At 34.4% G+C, this 22963-nt stretch overlaps 1 protein-coding gene across 4 annotated transcripts in view; it reads left to right on the top strand.

The window, feature by feature from the left end:
* The first annotated feature begins 1282 nt into the window (after nt 1-1282).
* LOC145328014 (medium-chain acyl-CoA ligase ACSF2, mitochondrial-like) overlaps nt 1283-22963 on the top strand; it is a 40523-nt gene continuing 18842 nt past the window's right edge. For all 4 annotated transcript variants that reach the window (XM_080171550.1, XM_080171549.1, XM_080171547.1 and 1 more), the window contains exons 1-15: nt 1283-1364; nt 1715-1840; nt 4620-4668; nt 5595-5660; nt 6223-6291; nt 8323-8406; nt 9247-9291; nt 9892-9966; nt 11002-11048; nt 11156-11213; nt 12159-12228; nt 16006-16091; nt 16977-17041; nt 17858-17924; nt 22362-22456. In XM_080171550.1, coding sequence (XP_080027676.1) covers nt 1297-1364; nt 1715-1840; nt 4620-4668; nt 5595-5660; nt 6223-6291; nt 8323-8406; nt 9247-9291; nt 9892-9966; nt 11002-11048; nt 11156-11213; nt 12159-12228; nt 16006-16091; nt 16977-17041; nt 17858-17924; nt 22362-22456 — 1070 coding nt within the window. In that variant the 5' untranslated portion in view covers nt 1283-1296. The remainder of the gene's footprint in view (nt 1365-1714; nt 1841-4619; nt 4669-5594; nt 5661-6222; nt 6292-8322; nt 8407-9246; nt 9292-9891; nt 9967-11001; nt 11049-11155; nt 11214-12158; nt 12229-16005; nt 16092-16976; nt 17042-17857; nt 17925-22361; nt 22457-22963) is intronic.

Here is a 22963-nt window from a genome sequence, read left to right as displayed (position 1 = left end):
TAAAATACCATACTGACACGGCATTTTATATAAAATACCTTACCTTAAGTAATAAAGTTGTACACCGCACCGAAAATCTTTTAAAAATCAATGTTTTATAGGTGCGCTGTGGCTCACCACCAGCGCACCTACGGTTCACCTCTGCATCGCCCCGATTCAGCCACCATAAAAAACGATTTAAAGATCCAGCTAAGAAAAAAATAATTATAATTAAAAAGTAATAATTTTTAAATTTCAAGTTGAACAAAAACGGTTGGACGCACAAAAAAATTTACTTCACATGAAGTGTAGCCAATTTAATTTGCAAATGAAAAGTATTTCAGAGTTTTTACGGTTGATAACTATCAAATCCGGCTTTTAGTCGGCCACCTGTTAAAAGCTTTCTGGCCAGCCGTACGGCCTTAATGATATATCCCTAAAACCGCCAGAGTATGAAGAATTTTGGTTCAGAAAAACATTTAGACCTTCTCATTGCAATTTTATTGGATATGGTGTGTCTTAAAGACCATAGTCAACCTAAATTCTAATGTATGTATAAATCCGTCAAATTTTTAAGATTTACCAACATTTTTCAAATTGACACAAGTTTGTCAATTTTCAACCTTTTTTCACATTTTAAGTTGCTAAAATTATCTTCATTACCTAAGGTTTTTGGTTTTTGAAAAATTATTAATGAAAAATGTAATTTAAAGCATTTTTTTTAAATTTTAGATGAAATTTTGATTTAAAAAAAAAAATTTGGGGCCGGAAATGGCCAGAAACCGGTCAAAAGACCGGATTTTAACCATTTTTTCAACTCTAGGGGTCATATCCAGTGTTGAGGAATTCAGATCAGACCTTAAAGCAAAAATCATCATTGGGGCGTACCCAGGAGGGGGCTTGATTTACAGATACCCCCTAAAAACCGGAAAAAAACGTTTTTTTTATAAAAATCCCGGCCGGTTTTGGCCGGATCCGGCTCAAATTTTGCATGGAGTCATCTTTTGGTATTCCCCACAGTTGATACTTGATCTGGCAAGATCCCAGAAAAGTGTGGTATATCTACCCCGCCCCCCTCTTACTGGATGAACGAAATGACAAATAAACGAGGTCCATGTTAGCATCCTAAATTGATGATAAATTTCCCCTCGTCAATATATTCACGTATATTCTATTTTTTAAATGTTTTTAATGTTCCTTTCCTAGAAAACCATGCATTATCCAGTTTTTTACTGCCCGTGTTTAGTTAATTTGATTTAAAAAATTTTATTCATATTGTTTTTGTATATTTTATTTCAAAGTGCAAAAAATATAAAAATGCCTGTAGTTACGAAAGCTTTGGTTCAAAATTTATGTAAACATCATTCAAGATATAATAAAATCAGGTTTGACTCTTTTACATTTTTATTTTATTTAAATTTTAATATTAGGTTGAATCAAATGATAGTTAGGTATACATATTACTTATCTAAAGAGATAATTACACCTATGAGGAAACTGGGTTATATTTTATTATGATTTTAGCTTATGTATTATTTAATTAATAATTTTGTCATTTAAAATCACAATGTTTTTAATTAAGACCTCTACAATATACATAATTGCCTCTCTGATTTTAGAAAGTAAAAAAATCAATTCTTTCTTTAATTATATTTTAATATTTTGTATTTTTATGATAAACTTTTCCCGCTTCCTAAGTTCCTAAAAAGTTTTTTTTAAGTCAAAAATATTTTAGGTTGATATCAACGACAAGTGTTACAAATAAGCAGGCTCAGGTGAAATTCAACACCTCAATCAGTTATGCCTGTGGTCCTGGAGATATACCCCTACTTGGACTCACTATTGGTCAGGCTGTTGATAGGTATAGTTACTATTTCAATAGCAAAGCAACTCTGTTTGTTTGTCTGTCTGTAGGTAGACTCTACAACCTCCATCAGTTATGCCTGTGGTCCTGGTGATATACCACTACTTGGACTCACTATTGGTCAGGCTGTTGACAGGTATAGTTACTATTTCAATAGCAAAGCAACTCTGTTGGTTTGTCTGTATGTCTGTAGGTAGACTATACAACCTCCACCAATTATGCTTGCGGACCTAGAGATATACCTCTACTTAGACTCACTATTGGACAGGTATAGTTACTATTTCAATAGCAAAGCAACTCTGTTGGTTTGTCTGTTTGTATGTAGGTAGACTATACAACCTTAATTAGTTATGCCTGATGATAACCCCTACTTGGACTTACTATTGGCCAGGCTGTTGACAGGTATAGTTACTATTTCAATAGCAAAGCAACTCTGTTGGTTTGTCTGTATGTCTGTAGGTAGACTATACAACCTCCATCAGTTATGCTTGTGGTCCTGGAGATATACCCCTACTTGGACTCACTATTGGTCAGGCTGTTGACAGGTATAGTTACTATTTCAATAGCAAAGCAACTCTGTTGATTTCTCTATATGACTGTAGGTAGACTATACATACAACGTCTATCAGTTATGCCTGTGGACCTGATGATATACCCCTACTTGGACTCACTATTGGCCAGGCTGTTGACAGGTATAGTTATCATTTGATAGCGGAGCAACTCTGTTGGTCTGTATGTCTGTAGGTAGACTTTACAACCTCAATTAGTTATGCCTGTGGACCTGGAGATATACCCCTACTTGGACTTACTATTGGTCAAGCTGTTGACAGGTATAGTTATCATTTCAATAGCAAAGCAACTCTGTTGGTATGTTTGTCTGTAGGTAGACTATACAACTTTCATCAGTTATGCCTGTAGTCCTGGAGATATACCCCTACTTGGACTTACTATTGGCCAGGCTGTTGACAGGTATAGTTATAATTTCAATAGCAAAGCAACTCTGTTTGTTTGTTTGTCTGTAGGTAGACTATACAACCTCCATCAGTTATGCCTGTGGTCCTGGAGATATACCCCTACTTGGACTCACTATTGGTCAGGCTGTTGATAGGTATAGTTACTATTTCAATAGCAAAGCAACTCTGTTGGTCTGTATGTCTGTAGACTATACAACTTCAATCAGTTATGCCTGTGGACCTGTAGATATACCCCTACTTGGACTCACTATTGGTCAAGCTGTTGACAGGTTTAGTTATCATTTCAATAGCAAAGCAACTCTGTTGGTTTGTTTGTATGTCTGTAGGTAGACTATACAACTTCAATCAGTTATGCCTGTTGTCCTGGTGATATACCCCTACTTGGACTCACTATTGGACAGGCTGTTGACAGGTATAGTTATCATTTCAATAGCAAAGCAACTCTGTTAGTCTGTCTGTCTATAGGTAGACTATACAACTTCAATCAGTTATGCCTGTGGTCCTTGAGATATGTAACTACTTGGACTCACTGTTGGTCAGGCAGTTGACAGGTATAGTTATCATTTTAATAGCAAAGAAACTCTGTTTGTTTGTCTGTCTGTCTGTAGGTAGACTATACAACTTTCATTAGTTATGCCTGTGGACCTGGAGATATACCCCTACTTGGACTCACTATTGGTCAGGCTGTTGACAGGTATAGTTACTATTTCCATAGCAAGCAACTCTGTTGGTCTGTATGTCTGTAGACTATACAACTTCAATCAGTTATGCCCGTGGTCTTGGAGATATACCCCTACTTGGACTCACTATTGGCCAGGCTTTTGACAGGTATAGTTATCATTTGATAGCGGAGCAACTCTGTTGATTTGTCTGTATGTCTGTAGGTAGACTATACAACTTTCATTAGTTATGCCTGTGGACCTGGAGATATACCCCTACTTGGACTCACTATTGGTCAGGCTGTTGACAGGTAGGTAGACTATACAACTTTTATTAGTTATGGCTGTGGACCTGGAGATATACCCCTACTTGGACTTACTATTGGTCAGGCTGTTGACAGGTATAGTTATCATTTGATAGCGAAGCATCTCTGATGGTTTGTCTGTCTATAGGTAGACTATACAACCTCTATCCGCAAAGTAACGATCCAAGTGGTGATTGTTTGTCTGTTTGTACTTGTAGGTAAAGTCTAAAGACTACTATAAATAAACCTGCACATTTTAAGATATTTCTTTGCTAAGACGTACTATGTTAGGTAATTTCCTGGTATATTCATAATTTTTACTCTAATTGTATAGTGTAGCTGCATAAGCATTACTCAAAAACAATTATTGGGATAAAAAAAATGTTCAATAAATGTCGTGTTACTCAAGCCTTTATTCAGGAATAACTACTAAGTGTAAACCAACCAGATCCAGTAAACAATATAAAAGAACAAAAATATAAGAAAATATGATACGGGAAAAAAGACATACAGACACGATTACTTAAATAGCTTCGTCAATTAAAACTTAATAAGTTTTATGAGCTTAAACTAGGTTTTATACATTTTCTTAATTATTAAATTATTTCTACTATTGTGAATTTTTTTATTCGATACATAATTACAACTTATACATTGAACCAGATTTCCATGTGAAATCCCAGCTGACTAAAAAAAGGATACCCTCTTTTCCATATCCACTCCCCTCCTAATGGATGAACTATCTGACCAAAAAAATATGTCCATATTAGCAACATAAATTGACGACAAATTTTCTTCTGTCAATATATCCACGTATTCTACATCCATTATTGTTTAGGTCTGTTGATCTGTATGGTGACAGAGAGGGGTTAGTGGATGTTACCCAGGTATTATTATCATTCATCAGCTAAGGGGTGGAGGTAAATTAGTCCTCTCCCCCAAAGTCTAAGCGTGGAGAGGTGTGGGGGACAAATACTCAACCCGACATGTATGTATGTTCGTATGTAGCCCTGATTCTCTGAAGATAGGATTCAGATAAGATAAGACTATAGGGGGCTAGGTGTCGCTTCGGGTACTAGACCTCTTCTCCACGCACCTTGAAACATACTCCGCTTATGATTGCAGTCCATTAACCCATCAGACAACCAACTCTCTGAGATGCACTACCTTTGTCTGAGAAGTTCTAACTGTGTATGGTAACGAGTTGCGCCTGTTTTGGGCCAAGTCATTCCCCCCACTCTAACTATTTACATCGCGCATCTGACATAGTAGCAGTGGGAACCATTTTTAACGTCTTTAGTTATGACGCGGTGTCGGACCGAGATTCGAACCTATCACCTTCCCGACGACGAGTGGATGCGCTACATGTTGAGCCACGGTCGCGGGTATTAGGATTCAGATACACACTGAGGTTGGAAGAGAGAATCAACCCGACATATACTTTTATTGAAATATTTCTATAAACTGGTCAAACCAAGCTACTGCTTTGTCAAACGCAAGAAAGTAGAAGGCAATAAAATAGTTTTTGGCTAGGTTTATATATTAAGATTTTAATATATTCGAAGACTCGTATAATAATAATAAAAGTTATTTCTCGCATCGTATTATAAACGGCTTTCCGCGGATATAGAATGTACAATTATAAGATTAAAACCAGTTTTTTAGCCCGTGCCTTCGGCACCTCGAGATTGTACATTTTTATATTCGTAGAAAGCTGGATATAATACGATGCTAGACATAGTTTTTTCGTATGGATGAAAACCGGTTCCTATCCATCGGATTCGAATGAATACGAGAAAACACATTTTTTTAGAATAAAAGAAGAACGTTTGGACAGTTGCGTGATGAAATCAACAGCTTGGCCGCAGGATTTATTCAGGTTTTTTTATTCAGTTGCAGCGTATACCAACAATTAAATTAATTTCAAAACATCACGAAACCTATAGGTTATTTTCAACTGTCATTGGGGGTAACATATAATAGAATTGACGACCTTTTTATCTGCCCCCCAAATATTGTTTTAGATTATTTCGCTTGATGGCTATGTCTTATTTCTGATTTAGTTGTTTTGTATCATCGCTCCTAACGCAAATGGACTTTATTGAAGAATACGACTTTTGCGTCTTTGCGGTTATAACCCAATCCTGCGGGGCTGTTTAATCCAATTAAACATAACCTAAAATATCTCATATTTCAAAATTATTTCCAGTATGGCATCTAAACCGATTAATATCCACTGGTATAGAACCGGTTTTGAGCCAAAAAAAAATAATGTATAGCATCGTATTACAGATAATTTTCCAATAAAAATTAAAAAAAACTAATACCAGTTGTGTAAGACCAGGCCTTTGGCCCCTCGGGGCTAACAAAACTGTTGTTAATCATATTATTTTTCGTTTAGATATCAGTTGGAGGTTGCGTGACATAATATTTTTTTGTAGATTGGTTTGAATCCAGGGGACAGAATAGGCATTTGGGGGACCAACACTTTAGAATGGTTTCTTACACAGGTTAGTTTAGATAAATAGATAGATAGATAAAAAGGTATATGAATAGATTGATAGATAGATAAACAGATGCATAGATTTGGGGGACCAACAGTTCGGAATGGTTTCTAACTCAGGTTAGTTAAGATAGTTTGTAAAATCTAGGGTTGGGCCGGATACCGGATATCCGGCAGATTTCTAATGCCGGATATCCGGTTCTGGCCGGATATATGACTAACGTTCGATATCCGGCAAATTACCGGATATTCAGCATTAAAAATTAGCCGGATATCCGCTATCATGATAGTTTCAATATCCGGTATCCGGCCAAAAATATTGAAAATGGCCGGATATCCGGCCCAACCCTAGTAAAATCATCAATTTATCGACTTTTATCGTATCCTTTAAAATAATCAATAATTTTAATCTATCGAAGGAATAAATTGCCTTGTCATGTTATATCAATTTATCGTCCATTGTCTCATCCCTTCAGATACCTTTACCCAAAGAGAGTCCAACGAATAACTTTTTTACAAGGATGACAACATCCATAAAAGCGAAGCTCTGGAACGATAGGACAAGCGGAATAATCAGAATATAAATGAACAAGAGTCAAAGCAAAATTGTAAGTAAATTTGTTGAAAATCTTGATACAGGATAATGTTTATGGACTTACTTACATTTTTAAGACTTGATTAAAGAGTTGTTTTGCTTATAATATTGTACTTTGTTGTCCCAGGAATCAGTATACCAAAATCAGAACAATCGGATAATTAGATCACATTTGTTAAAAAGTATTAAATCAACATGTTTAAAATTGATGTTCGGACATTCTGGTAATGATTATAAAGTTGCTACGCTTTCTAAATCGTACCTAACTACTACAGCAATCACCGTGCAAAGTTTGAAATCGATAGGACATTTTTAACATGCCTAAATAAATGAAAAAGCTATCCGTCTCTGACGGACGTACGGATGGACCGACCCTAATTATAGGAAAGCTTCGCTTTTAATAAATTTTAACCTAAATCCAAATATATAAGAATTCAGTTAAATAACAAAAAGACACAAAATACATAACAATATATTACAATATTTTAATATTTATTTACGCATTTCAAATAAAGCCTTAAAATTTTTGTTTAATATTTAAAATTATATCCATTACTGAAATGTGGGATTACTGCAGTTCACGGTAAAATATTGCTGGTAAGCAATATTTCCAAAAATCTATGAATTTTAAAGGCTGCTAGCTGCCAAACGGCTGAAGGTACAGATCATGCCCGGGCACTGTTATAAGCGGCATAAGAAGGCCTACAAATAATCTGGAATGGCCATAAATCAATAATGCATAATTATCTCGCAGTGCAGAAAAATGCGCGAAAAAGACCTATTTTAAGCGTTTTTTCTTCAGTGAAGCTTTTCCTGTGTATAATTGGATCTTGGCTATTCCAGATTATTTGTAGGCTTTCTTATGCCGCTTGAAATGGTGTGCGGGTATGATCTGTACGATCAGCCGTTTGGTAACTAGCAGTCTTTAAAATTCATAGATTTTTGGAAATATTGCTTACCAGCAATATTTTACCGTGAACTGCAGTTGGTCTAAAATGTGGCTAAATGCATTTTTATAAGCTTCCATTTAAGGATGACAACATCCATAAAAGCAAAGATCTAAAGGTAGAACAAACGAACATGATAACTTACATTTTAGGATGTATTTTAGAGATGCTTCGCTTAAAGTATTGTACCTAACCTTTTACAGGAAACATTATCCAAAGAGTGAGAAGAAACAGAATATTATTTCATTGTGGCTCCGAATCCGGCTATTATCAATGGGATTAGACACAGTCTGGGCCATACTGAAAAATCATGTTTCGCATCTTATTAGACACAATTTTCAACGAATAATAAAATAAAACTTACAAGATTAATTCTAGTTTTGTATGCCAAAAAAAGATGTCTATATTACAATGTGATAAATAACTATCAAAAGACTTTTAAAACTAAATTTTAACCAAATTGTCATGATTAAATTATAATTATTTATATTTTTAGTTTGCCGCTGCGAAGGCAGGTCTGGTCCTGGTTAATATAAATCCTGCCTACAGACCAAATGAACTCAAATACGCCTTGAATAAGGTAATCAACATGGAGGGAGAGGACATTGGAATGTACCTTATACTTGTCCCCAAAGTGTAAACTAGAGTTGGGCTGGATATCCGGACGGATATTTGGCCATGTTCAATATCAGGCCGGATACCGGATAAAGAAACTATCTGGAAACCGGATATCCGGCTGATTTTTAATGCCGGATATCCGGTTATCCGATAATTTGCCGGATATTGAGTTATTTCTCGCATCGTATTATAAACAGCTTTCCGCGGATACAGAATGTACAATTATAAGATTAAAACAATTTTTTTTAGCCCCGAGATGCCGAAGGCACAGGCTAAAAAACTGATTTTAATCTTATGATTGTACATTCTTTTATTCGTAGAAAACTAGATATAATACGATGCTAGACATAGTTTTTTTTCGTATGGATGAGAACCGGTTCTAATCCACCGGTTTCGAATAAATACGAGAGAGACTTTTATTAAATCTTGATTGTGGTGTACAAAAAAGAAGTGTCAAAACTTTTCCACCTATGATTTTAATCTACAGAAGAGATAGTTTTGTTATTCATAATCAGGAATGTTCATTGGATAAATTTTTGCTTGTTATAAACACGCAGAAAATACTAGTATAGTAATGTAACAATTGTCCACAAATAATAAAATAAAAACATTTTGTAGCTTGGCTGTTATCTCTAGAGGGGATGCGAAGCATCTCGATGTATTTGAATCCTAATAAATATATTCATCTGTGTTTTTAAAAATCCATTTTTCTTCAATCAGCTATTTTTCTTTAATTGTTATCTTTATTTGTTTACTTAGATTTTAGATTTTTTTCTTATGATTATTTTACTTTATTTTGAAGGTTGGAGTAAAAGGAATTGTATGTGATGAACAATTTAAAACCCAGGTAAAACTTTATACAAACATGTCAAAATTTTAGAAATATAAAAAGTACAAAATATTTTTTTTTTTCTCGTAATTTTCATTATTTGTCATCTATAATACAAAGTAGCTTGATGTCGGCCCGTCTATCTGAAGCTTAAGATCTCGGCAACCGCTAAACCGAATGGGCTCTACTCTTCAGGGAGTATTCCTACTGGTCCTGTCGTGGTTTTAAGCTATTTTTTGGAAGGTTGGGACACCCCCCCCCCCAAAAAAAATTAACCAACCCCCTTTAAAAAATGGTTTTGAGGCAATTACTTCACAAAAAATGGCAGCACCAGAAATACTTATTTTTTTAAAACTACCTCTTGGGGCAAAGCCCCTAGATGCTAGGGACGAAGCCGCTAGTATTTCATAAAGTAGTGAGCTTGTTTTGTCTGTAGCGAAGGATCTCTTAAACCGCTGAACAAATACAGTATCCTTTACAGATTAGCTTCTCATAGGTCCAGTAAAGGTTTTTAACTATTTTGGGGGAGGGTATATCCTCCAATAAAAGATATCATCTCCTCAAAAATATGTGTCTTGCAAAAAGATAAAAAGAGTTACAAAAGTTTTAATTTTTTAGGACTACCATGAAATCTTGTTGTCCATCGCTCCAGAATTAGACACCTGCAAACCTGGACAACTTAAGAGTAAAGAGGTGAATAGATAGATAGATTGATAGATATTTGAACAAATAGATAATTTGGACAGATAAGCATCTATGAAGCTCCATAATTGGAAACCTGCAAACCTGGCCAACTTAAGAGTAAATAGATGAATAGATAGATAGATTGATAGATATTTGAACAAATAGATAATATGGACACATAAACAGCTATGAAGCTCCAGAATTGAACACCTGCAAACCTGGACAACTTAAGAGTAAAGAGGTGAATAGATAGATAGATTGATAGATATTTGAACAAATAGATAATTTGTACAGATAAACAGCTATGAAGCTCCAGAATTAGACACCTGCAAACCTGGATGGACAACTTAGGAGTAAAGAGGTGAATAGATAGATAGATAGATTTATAGATATTTAAACAAATAGATAATTTGGACAGATAAACATCTATGAAGCTCCAGAATTGGACACCTGCAAACCTGGTCAACTTAAGAGTAAAGAATTTAATAGATGGATGAATAGATAGATTGATAGATATTTGAACAAATAGATAATTTGGACAGATAAACAGCTATTAAGCTCCAGAATTAGACACCTGCAAACCTGGACAACTTAGAAGTAAAGAGGTGAATAGATAGATAGATAGATAGATAGATATTTGAACAAATAGATAATTTGGACAGATAAACATCTATGAAGCTCCAGAATTGGACACCTGCAAACCTGGTCAACTTAAAAGTAAAGAATTTAATAGATGGATGAATAGATAGATTGATAGATATTTGAACAAATAGATAATTTGGACAGATAAACAGCTATGAAGCTCCAGAATTGAACACCTGCAAACATGGACAACTTAAGAGTAAAGAGGTGAATAGATGAATAGATTAATAAAAAAATGGATAAGATAGATACACAATAAATATATAATTTATTGTTAAATGGTTAACAATAAAAAAGGAAGATTCTTGATTCAAGCTGCCAGGGGATGTTAAAATAAATGATAATAAATATTACTATCAATTTCATAAAAGAGTAGACCTAGAAATTCATTTATTTTTCTAGGTGCCCAGTCTAGAACATGTTATAATAATGTCAGAAAATCATAAAAGGTAAAAAATAATTTACTTAATAAATAATAAAAAAATAGATTTGAATTATATTATTAAAATTCAAAAACGTTATGCAAATTTTCCCCTAATTAATGTTTTGATTATAGTGGATCCTATCGTTTTCAAGATGTGTTGACAGCTGGTGGCTCCAAAGATTTTGCCCAGGTAAACTAAAAAAAACAAGATGTGTTAACAGCTGGTGGCTCTACAGATTTTGCATAGGTAAACTAAAAAAACAGGAGTTTTAAAGATGTGTTAACAGCTGCTGGATCCACAGATTTAAACCAGGTAAACTAAAAAAAAGATTTTTTAAGATGTGTTAACAGATGCTTGCTCCACAAGTATTTTTGGTCAGCTAAACTAAAGAAACAGGAGTTATCAAGATGTGTTAACAGCTGCTGGATTCACATATGCAACCCAGGTAAACTAAAAGACAAGAGAAATGTGTTGACAGCTGGTGGCTCCTAAGATTTTGCCTAGGTAAACTAAAAAAACAAGAGTTTTCAAGTTGTGTAAACAGCTGGTGGCTCCACAGATTTTGCCCAGGTAAACTACAAAAACAAGAGTTTTCAAGTTGTGTCAACAGCTGTTGGCTCCACAGATTATGCCCAGGTAAACTAAAACAAAACTAAAGTTTTCCAAATGTGTTAACAGCTGGTGGCTCCTTAGATTTTGCCCAGGTAAACTAAAAAAAACAAGAGTTTTCAATACGTGTCAACAGCTAGTTGCTCCACAGATTTTGCCCAGGTACAATAAAAACAAGGATGACAACAGCGAAGCAAAACAAAATCATGGGATGGGCAATCGAGCAATGTGATTTATGTTAGGTTTCTAACATAAAAAAGAAAAAGAAAGAATATGTTAAACTATAAGAAAATAATGAAATCTTATTTAGAAAAAAGGCTTATGTGTTTTGAACAGACAAACAAAAAAACAATTAATGTACTATATGCATATGAATTTTCACTGAAAATTTCAGCTCATCGCGTTGAAGACTGACTGACGGACGGACAGACAAAGTGAAATATACAGTAGCTTCGCTCCAAATTCAAAGTTATCTAGTAAAAGTAAATTAATTTTGATGTATGTGGAAAGTAGGTTTTTGTTTAGATGGAGTCACTGAGCAGCAAAATTCAAATGGACAGTCCTGCCAATATCCAGTTTACTTCTGGAACAACAGGTATTTATCTGTAAGACTGTCCTTTTATACTTTCATTAAAAAAAAGTTTAAAAATATCTATGAGTAACATCACAATGAAATTTGAACCAGGGAGGGAGGGGACATCGGACTGTTTATTACACTAGTCCCCAAAAGTTTTATAATTCCGTTTTTTATTAGTTAGCTTAACAAATTTTGGGACCTGTGTTGAATTTGATTAGTTGTTTTATTACAAACTAGCGGCTTCGCCCCTAGCCTCTAGGGGCTTTGCCCCAAGAGATAATAAAAAAAGTTAAGGTGAAATTCGTAAAAAGAAAAATAAGAAGGACAAAGGAAATCTCCTGCAAAAAAAAAAAAAAAATTGGGGGTGTTTTTTTTTGTTTTTTAGGGGGTTGGGGGTGTCCCCACCCCAAGAAAATAGCTTAAAACCATCACAGGACCAGTAGGTATAATCCCTGAAAAGTAGAGCCCAATCGGTTCAGCGGTTACTGAGATCTTAAGCTTCAGACGGACAGACAGACGGACAGACGGACAGACAGACATCGTTCTACTTTGTATTATAGATAATTGTAATCTAAAGTAGGGGTAATTTTTTGTATCATCTTTGGGGATGTACCTCAATTTCTCGGCCATTGTCTTATCCCTTTAGATTCCTGTATGTGAACACTCAAAACATGAACAACTGTCAAATAGCCAATTTATACGTTTTCTCTGAATTTCTTTAATGTTCATTATTTTTAAACTTTCACAAGAATTATCATATAATAGAATTTTTTTAGAAGAGTATCTAGATTCTCGACCCAATATTTTTATACGTTTATCAGTGATAGCAGCCGAGAAAATAACATTTCCCTAATTTTCTCACCTTGAATTTCTTATAGATTCTAAGAGATAGGAGTAAAAAATGCGTTAGAGCTATCACAAATCTTTTTCATTGTAATAATATTTCTTACTTAAATTAAAAGATAAAATTGTGTATGTATACTTAGCTTAAACCTAACCATACATACTTAGATCATGACCGTAACCATTTGATGTACATCCAATTATGTTGAACAAAAAAAACCTTTTGTAGATTTAATTTAGTTAAACTTGTAGTTAGTCGAATAGTTTGAACTTTGATTGTTTATGTATATCAACTAATTAATATTGAATAAAAGAGCCCACATTTTTTAAGCTAACGAATGTGATCATTTAAAAACCATTGTAATTTCAAGTTAAAGAGAAAAACTTGGAATTGAGGACTCTAATATAATTCCATTACATCTTCTACTGTTAAGATTAAGAATGCCTGCCTATTTAATGCCCTTACAAGAGTATATAGAAAGGTTTAAATTGTGATTCCTCTCTCTCTGCTGCATTTTTAAAAGCGAAGCTTTTCTATAATTAGGGTCGGTCCGTCCGTCCGGATAGCTTTTTCCGTTAATTTAGGCATGTTAGAATTGTCCTATCGATTCTAAACTTTGCATGGTGATTCCTGTAGTAGTTAGTTACAATTTAGTAAGCGCAGCAACTCTATAATCATTACTAGAATGTCCGTACGTCAATTTTTAAACATGTTGAATTTATATTTTTTTCATAACAAATTTTTATGTGATCTAATTATCCGATTGATCTGATTTTTAGTATATTGATTCCTGGGAAAACAAAGTACAATATTATAAGCAAAGCAATTCTATAATAAAGTCCTAAAAATGTAAGTATGTCCATAAACATCATTCTATATCAAGCAGTTTTTCAACAAATTTACTTACAATTTTGGTTCGACTCTTATACATTTATATTCTGATTATTCAGTTCTGACCCTATACAAGTGTTAATGACCGTTTGTCATACCATTTCAGTGCTTTGCTTTTATGGATGTTGTCATCCTTGTTTCTATGTATACAACATATAAGGTCTTTATAAAGAAGTAAATAGTATCAAAGTCGCAGATACTAGAGTAGTGTTTTCTCAAAACAGCAATGATAGTTATATCCATAATTAGCCAAGTAACAATTTTTAAAACCTTTTTTCAAACATAACACAAACGTAAATATTGTGATGTTTTTAAAAGTGTTTAATGATGTAATTAATTCACGTACGTTAATGGGTTAACACTCCCCCCAATTCTTAACCCTTTATGGTTGGAATAGCTCCCCTCCGTTTTTTTTAGCTCTTTTTTTTGTGAATGATCTTTTAAATATGGGTATGAGACATAACTGAGAGTTAATTTTTTTTTTGAATTTCTTCATCCTGGCGGGCACAGGATGCCAGCAAACCTGGCAGGGTTATCCATGTAAACATCCAAAATATTATTTTGACTTAAACAAAGCATTTTATATTACCAAAATACTAAAATATCCTATAGCAGTAAATCTTCATATGAAATATAGGTTTTCAAGTCAATTATAGGTTCCAGGTATAATCCTTCAGGTCCTGATTCTCCAGGTCTCCAGAAATCTTTAAAAGGCTCCTGTGACCGCAATTTAATTTAAATTCGCCGCTGTTTTCCCAGCAGCAGCTGCAAATATAAATTTACATATAGATAAACATTTTCAGAAAAAAAATTGTTTTAGCTTAAAAAATCAGAACATTGTAAAGTACTCAAATGCTTTGCTAAGTTCAAAATTACTCTAATAGCTCATTGGGTTTATTTGTCACATATATCTCAAGATTTTTTCTTAAATCAAAGATCATCTATAAATTTAGAAATAATAAAAGATTTTTCACACATTTACATTACAATAAAGAACTCATAGTTTATTTGCTACTTTTCAAAACTTTATAAGCTGTTGTATAAAAAGCATAAAATGTTGTTGAATGCAGAAAGATTCATTGTCAATGCCATTTCTTTGCATATACAGTTCCTTGCAGATAATAAAATAAAGAAATTAAGAATACATAGAAAGTTAGATGTCTTATAAATGACAATTTTTAGTAGCAAAGCTACTCTGTATGTGATCACATCTGTCTGGCCGCTATTAATGTTGATAGGATGCTGATTATTTACTTTTAGAAGTCAGATAATTCTAATACTCCCCCAAAACGTAACCCATACCTTTTTCTACCCTTCCCATCAAATACCCTTCACTTTTAGTTTCTTTTCTTCTCCCTCCCTTCACTAACCCTTCACTGAAACCTTCTAAACTGACTTATACTTAAAGTATACACTGAATGTTTGACTGTTTATTTTGCTTATATTTCAAAAAGCCTCGTTACTATTTGACGTTATCATCTTTGTTACATATTAATGTAGCTGTCTATAGTGCCCTAGCAAAATGGGGATAGATGTCACTGCTTTTGGGCCTACCTATTCTCTTAAACTCAGGAAATGCCCTATACCCCATCTTCTTTCTAGGGGGTTTCGTCCCCCCTTCCCTTTCTCTTTCCCTCTACAATGACGTTAATAGATTAGGTAGGCCAAAAGCGGTGACATCTATCCCTATTTTGCTAGGAAACTATAGACAGCTACATTAATCTTTATAATAAAGCAACAGGATGTCTGTTTGTTTGTTTGTCTGTACCGAAGGATCTCGCTAATTGCTGAACCGATCGGCTTCTCCTCTGCAAGGTAGTTTCCCATAGGTCCCGGAAAGGTTTTTAACTATTTTAGGGGAGGGTACCATCATCTTCCCAGGAGAAAACACAAAAAAAATCGAAAAATTTTAAATATTCTCTCTTTTACATAGAGACTTACACGCAATATAGACAAATTTGAAATAATAAAAACAGACATTTACAGTACCACTAGAGGCCTCTAGGGGCGTAGCCGCTAGTATGTAACAAAGAATACAGCTACCATAAATATTATTTTAGGAAACCCTAAAGGAGTGACCCTATCCCATCACAACCTGGTGAATAATGCCTTCAATATTGGCTACAGGATTGGGTATAATACAAAGGTAAAAAAATAGGGTTTGGCCGGATATCCAGCCGGATAACTGGTAATTTGCCGGATATCGGCCTATTTTCAATATTCGGCCAAAACCTAATAAAAAATATATTTGGTGAACAATGCCTTCAATATTGGCTACAGGATTGGGTATAATACAAAGGTAACAACAAAATCAGAGTTGGGCCAGATATCCGGTTTGGCCGGTTATCCGGCTATTTTCAATATCCGGCCGAATACTGGATATTAAAACTATCCGGTTACAGGATATCCGGCTGATTTTTGACGCTGGATATCCGGTAATTTGCCGGATATCGAACGTTGGCCAGATATCCGGCCCAACCCCAAACAAAATCACATTCCGAATAACATTTCAAAAGCAAGGTTATTCTATTAATCATTCAAGTCTGCCTGTCTATGGTAATGCTTAAAACATGCTTTGTTATGTTTTCTTATAGCCCTCTTATTCCCTTTACTTCATTTACTTCTGTTAATTTACTGTTCTTTTTTACTTTCTTCCCTTTATCATTCTTTTACAGTGTTAAAACTACCCCCCCCCCTCCTCCTCCAAACAGCATTCACAAATCTTTTACACAAAAATCTAAACAACATTGCTTTTGTATCGCATTTTTTATTTCTATTTTTTTTCATTTTTAAATCTATTGGTTTCGATTTAACAACTACTAAACCCAAAGCTCGAAAGCCACGCGTCAGACGCGACTAGACCTCAAATTTAAACCTAATTAGATGTTTTGAGAAAAAAATTAAAAGAGAGATTGCCATATTTGGGTCAGGTTTAGACTTTTGTAATCAGAATAAGTGGATTTGCCTAAGGCCTTCTGGTGGCTGACGAGCGGCTGCCAAGCCCTGATTTAACCTATCCTATCTATTTTAGCCCCACAGGATCTGTGTATCAGTACCGCTGTACCACTGCTTTGGTAATGTTGCTGGCACTTTATGGTAACTTATACTACTTATAACTTTATTATCTATCTTTAGTATAACAATGATGACAACAGTTTATAAGTAACGACCCCCCCCCCCCCCCCTAAAAAATAGGAACAAATGTGTAAAGTTATGTTATAGAGCAGATTTTCCGTGTTCATAAACAGACAGAGAAAGAAGGATATGAAAAAAATAATCACACAACCTTTATATCCATTCATATCTTTTTGCATGACAGAGTGACCGACAGACCATATAAATTGTATACTAGATGCTCTTTTAAAAAAAGGGATCTTCATACAAAATTAGCCATCTACATTAAGATATATAAGTTTTCCGGAATTTTAAAGTTAGGGAGAGAAATGCAATTTAAGTTAATTAATTTTGGCATCTGTGATTGGTGGATTTAAAAAATCTGCGCTCTGATTGGATGGCGTAAATCATTCAACCAATTAGAGCGCAGGTAGTTTAAAATCCACCTATCCTATTGGTCAAAATTAATTAACTTAAAATGCATTTCCGCTTTTAAATAAAGAATTATACAAAAAACGAATTTTATAAAAAATCCTTAAAATTTGATGCAGATTTCAAATCTCCCCCTAACATTAAAATTCCGGAAAACTTATATATCTTAATCTACATATATTAAGTAGCAGCCAATATCAGCATATTTTCTCCATAGCGCCACACAGACGGGATAGTAACTTATAGGGTAGCTTCTCTATTAAAAAATATATAAAAAAATCTTCCAATAATATTCTTTAAAGATTATCTATAGCAAAACCATATTTTCACTTAAATTTAGCTCAATCCTAAAATCTATGTTTTTAGTGGAATCCTTCATGGAGCAACCAATGTTTACCCTGCCCCTAGTTTCAATGGTTTGGCATGTGCTCAGGTTGGTTAACATAATCTCTATCCGTCTATACCAAAGGATCTCGCTAACTGCTGAACCGATATGGATCTTCTTTACAGTGTAGCTTTTCAGTGGTTTTGGGGAGGGTTTGACACTCCCAAGATAAATAACCCCTAAAAAATTGGCCTTCTTTACTCAAAAAAAGAGCTGTTTTTAACTTTTTGTTTTAAATCTAAAATTGAATGTGGATGGTCTTTTTCCTCCCCCACCTCCTTACCACAAGTGCCCCAAGAGGCTTCAAGGGGGCGTCGAAAATTACATAAGTTGGTGGTTTCCTCAAAGTGCCTAGTCGAGCTCGGAAACTCTCAACGTTTTTTTATGAAAAAGGGAATATGGAAGGGTTAGTTTATCGGTTTTTTAGTTTAAGTTAGGTTAGGATACATAGGGTAAAGGGTAGCCCGGCAGGGTTAGGGCATCGCAGGTATATGCCCCGAAGACTCGGTCACTTTCCTTTATTTTCAATAATTTTTTTAAAATAGGGTGGGGGTGCTTAATTATAAAATACTTCTCCTCCTATCCATAAGATCACTATAGTCAACAAAACAATAATGTCTTTCGACTTATCTCTCAAAAGAATGAATATAGAATACGTGGATAAATTGACAGGGGCAAATTGCTATTATGAACCTCATTTATTGGTCAGTTCGTTCATTCAATAAGAGATAAAGGTCATGGAGATTGGTGATTGGGGGTGGGTAATAGGTATCGTTATTTTAGCCGGCTGCAAGTATCACTTTATTAGAGTAAATGACACTCTGGTGCAACATCCAAGTAATTGTATATCGATTCTCAAACAATCTGCTTTTTATACTAACATAAAAATATTACAGGCCATAGCAGCAGAGAAATGTACAAGTATCTATGGAACCCCCACCATGTTGGTTTCTCATAACAAATTAATATTATAGGCTATAGCAACAGAGAAATGTACAAGTATCTATGGAACCCCCACCATAACAAATAAATATTACAGGCTATAGCAACAGAGAAATGTACAAGTATCTATGGAACCCCCGCCATGTTTGTTTCTAATAACTAATGAATATTACAGGCTATAGCAACAGAGAAATGTACAAGTATCTATGGAACCCCCGCCATGTTTGTTTCTCATAACTAATGAATATTACAGGCTATAGCAACAGAGAAATGTACAAGTATCTATGGAACCCCCACCATGTTTGTTTCTCATAACTAATGAATATTATAGGCTATAGCAACAGAGAAATGTACAAGTATCTATGGAACCCCCCCCCATGTTTGTTTCTCATAACTAATGAATATTATAGGCTATAGCAACAGAGAAATGTACAAGTATCTATGGAACCCCCGCCATGTTTGTTTCTCATAACAAATGAATATTATAGGCTATAGCAACAGAGAAATGTACAAGTATCTATGGAACCCCCACCATGTTTGTTTCTCATAACTAATGAATATTATAGGCTATAGCAACAGAGAAATGTACAAGTATCTATGGAACCCCCACCATGATTGTTTCTCATAACTAATGAATATTATAGGCTATAGCAACAGAGAAATGTACAAGTATCTATGGAACCCCCACCATGTTTGTTTCTCATAACTAATGAATATTACAGGCTATAGCAACAGAGAAATGTACAAGTATCTATGGAACCCCCACCATGTTTGTTTCTCATAACAAATTAATATTATAGGCTATAGCAGCAGAGAAATGTACAAGTATCTATGGAACCCCCACCATAACTAATTAATATTATAGGCTATAGCAACAGAGAAATGTACAAGTATCTATGGAACCCCCACCATGTTTGTTTCTCATAACAAATGAATATTATAGGCTATAGCAACAGAGAAATGTACAAGTATCTATGGAACCCCCACCATGTTTGTTTCTCATAACAAATTAATATTATAGGCTATAGCAACAGAGAAATGTACAAGTATCTATGGAACCCCCACCATGTTTGTTTCTCATAACAAATGAATATTACAGGCTATAGCAACAGAGAAATGTACAAGTATGTATGGAACCCCCACCATAACTAATGAATATTATAGGCTATAGCAACAGAGAAATGTACAAGTATCTATGGAACCCCCACCATGATTGTTTCTCATAACTAATGAATATTATAGGCTATAGCAACAGAGAAATGTACAAGTATCTATGGAACCCCCACCATGTTTGTTTCTCATAACTAATGAATATTACAGGCTATAGCAACAGAGAAATGTACAAGTATCTATGGAACCCCCACCATGTTTGTTTCTCATAACAAATTAATATTATAGGCTATAGCAGCAGAGAAATGTACAAGTATCTATGGAACCCCCACCATAACTAATTAATATTATAGGCTATAGCAACAGAGAAATGTACAAGTATCTATGGAACCCCCACCATGTTTGTTTCTCATAACAAATTAATATTATAGGCTATAGCAACAGAGAAATGTACAAGTATCTATGGAACCCCCACCATAACAAATAAATATTACAGGCCATAGCAGCAGAGAAATGTACAAGTATCTATGGAACCCCCACCATGTTTGTTTCTCATAACAAATTAATATTATAGGCTATAGCAACAGAGAAATGTACAAGTATCTATGGAACCCCCACCATGTTTGTTTCTCATAACTAATGAATATTACAGGCTATAGCAACAGAGAAATGTACAAGTATCTATGGAACTCCCACCATAACTAATGAATATTATAGGCTATAGCAACAGAGAAATGTACAAGTATCTATGGAACCCCCACCATGATTGTTTCTCATAACTAATGAATATTACAGGCTATAGCAACAGAGAAATGTACAAGTATCTATGGAACCCCCACCATAACTAATGAATATTACAGGCTATAGCAACAGAGAAATGTACAAGTATCTATGGAACCCCCACCATGATTGTTTCTCATAACTAATGAATATTACAGGCTATAGCAACAGAGAAATGTACAAGTATCTATGGAACTCCCACCATAACTAATGAATATTATAGGCTATAGCAACAGAGAAATGTACAAGTATCTATGGAACCCCCACCATGATTGTTTCTCATAACTAATGAATATTACAGGCTATAGCAACAGAGAAATGTACAAGTATCTATGGAACCCCCACCATAACTAATGAATATTATAGGCTATAGCAACAGAGAAATGTACAAGTATCTATGTAACCCCCACCATAACTAATGAATATTACAGGCTATAGCAACAGAGAAATGTACAAGTATCTATGGAACTCCCACCATAACTAATGAATATTACAGGCTATAGCAACAGAGAAATGTACAAGTATCTATGGAACCCCCCCCATAACTAATGAATATTATAGGCTATAGCAACAGAGAAATGTACAAGTATCTATGGAACCCCCACCATGTTTGTTTCTCATAACTAATGAATATTACAGGCTATAGCAACAGAGAAATGTACAAGTATCTATGTAACCCCCACCATAACTAATGAATATTACAGGCTATAGCAACAGAGAAATGTACAAGTATCTATGGAACTCCCACCATAACTAATGAATATTACAGGCTATAGCAACAGAGAAATGTACAAGTATCTATGGAACCCCCACCATGATTGTTTCTTATAACTAATGAATATTATAGGCTATAGCAACAGAGAAATGTACAAGTATCTATGGAACCCCCACCATAACTAATGAATATTACAGGCTATAGAAACAGAGAAATGTACAAGTATCTATGGAACCCCCACCATGTTTGTTTCTCATAACTAATAAATATTATAGGCTATAGCAACAGAGAAATGTACAAGTATCTATGGAACCCCCACCATAACAAATTAATATTATAGGCTATAGCAACAGAGAAATGTACAAGTATCTATGGAACCCCCACCATAACTAATGAATATTATAGGCTATAGCAACAGAGAAATGTACAAGTATCTATGGAACCCCCACCATGTTTGTTTCTCATAACTAATGAATATTATAGGCTATAGCAGCAGAGAAATGTACAAGTATCTATGGAACTCCCACCATAACAAATGAATATTACAGGCTATAGCAACAGAGAAATGTACAAGTATCTATGGAACCCCCACCATGATTGTTTCTCATAACTAATGAATATTACAGGCTATAGCAACAGAGAAATGTACAAGTATCTATGGAACCCCCACCATGTTTGTTTCTCATAACAAATGAATATTACAGGCTATAGCAACAGAGAAATGTACAAGTATCTATGGAACCCCCACCATGTTTGTTTCTCATAACAAATTAATATTACAGGCTATAGCAACAGAGAAATGTACAAGTATCTATGGAACCCCCACCATGTTTGTTTCTCATAACAAATTAATATTACAGGCTATAGCAACAGAGAAATGTACAAGTATCTATGGAACCCCCACCATGTTTGTTTCTCATAACAAATTAATATTACAGGCTATAGAAACAGAGAAATGTACAAGTATCTATGGAACCCCTACCATGTTTGTTGATATGTTGGCTAGCTATAGACAACTCAAGCCTGATTACAGGTTATTTTATAACTATATTTGTAGAGTAGTTTCTTTCTTATTTGAATATTTATAATAAGGTGGCCTAGTTTTAATTATATTGTTAAATGGCATACTTAACAAAAAAAAGCATAGAGTAATAACTATATTTTTAATAACATTGACATCTGAAATGAGTAAGCATGCTCAAACAATATGTAATGTCTGAATGAATATGTGAAATTCACCGTCTTATGCAACCTTCCTATTGGGTCATTGAAAATAAACTAATGGTGTTACTAATATTTAGGGTTGGGCCGGATATCCGGCTATTTTCAATAACCGGCCGGATACCGGATATTGAAACTATCCGGCCGGATATCCGGCAATATAATCTTTTATATTTTACAACAAAAATCTCTGTTTTTTTTAATCTTAAATGGCTGTAATTTTCTTATTATTGAAGCTAGAAGAACGATTTTTTCTGAATATGTTTATCTTTATGTAAGTTTTATATTAGAAATCTCAAAACATAAGTTTTGGCGGTGG

The sequence above is a fragment of the Acartia tonsa genome, chromosome 9 (assembly GCF_053477335.1).
Source record: "Acartia tonsa isolate MP-2025a chromosome 9, ASM5347733v1, whole genome shotgun sequence".
NCBI classification, from domain to species: domain Eukaryota; kingdom Metazoa; phylum Arthropoda; class Copepoda; order Calanoida; family Acartiidae; genus Acartia; species Acartia tonsa.
Note: the sequence above shows the minus strand (reverse complement) of the source record. Positions and strands in the feature narration are given on the sequence as shown.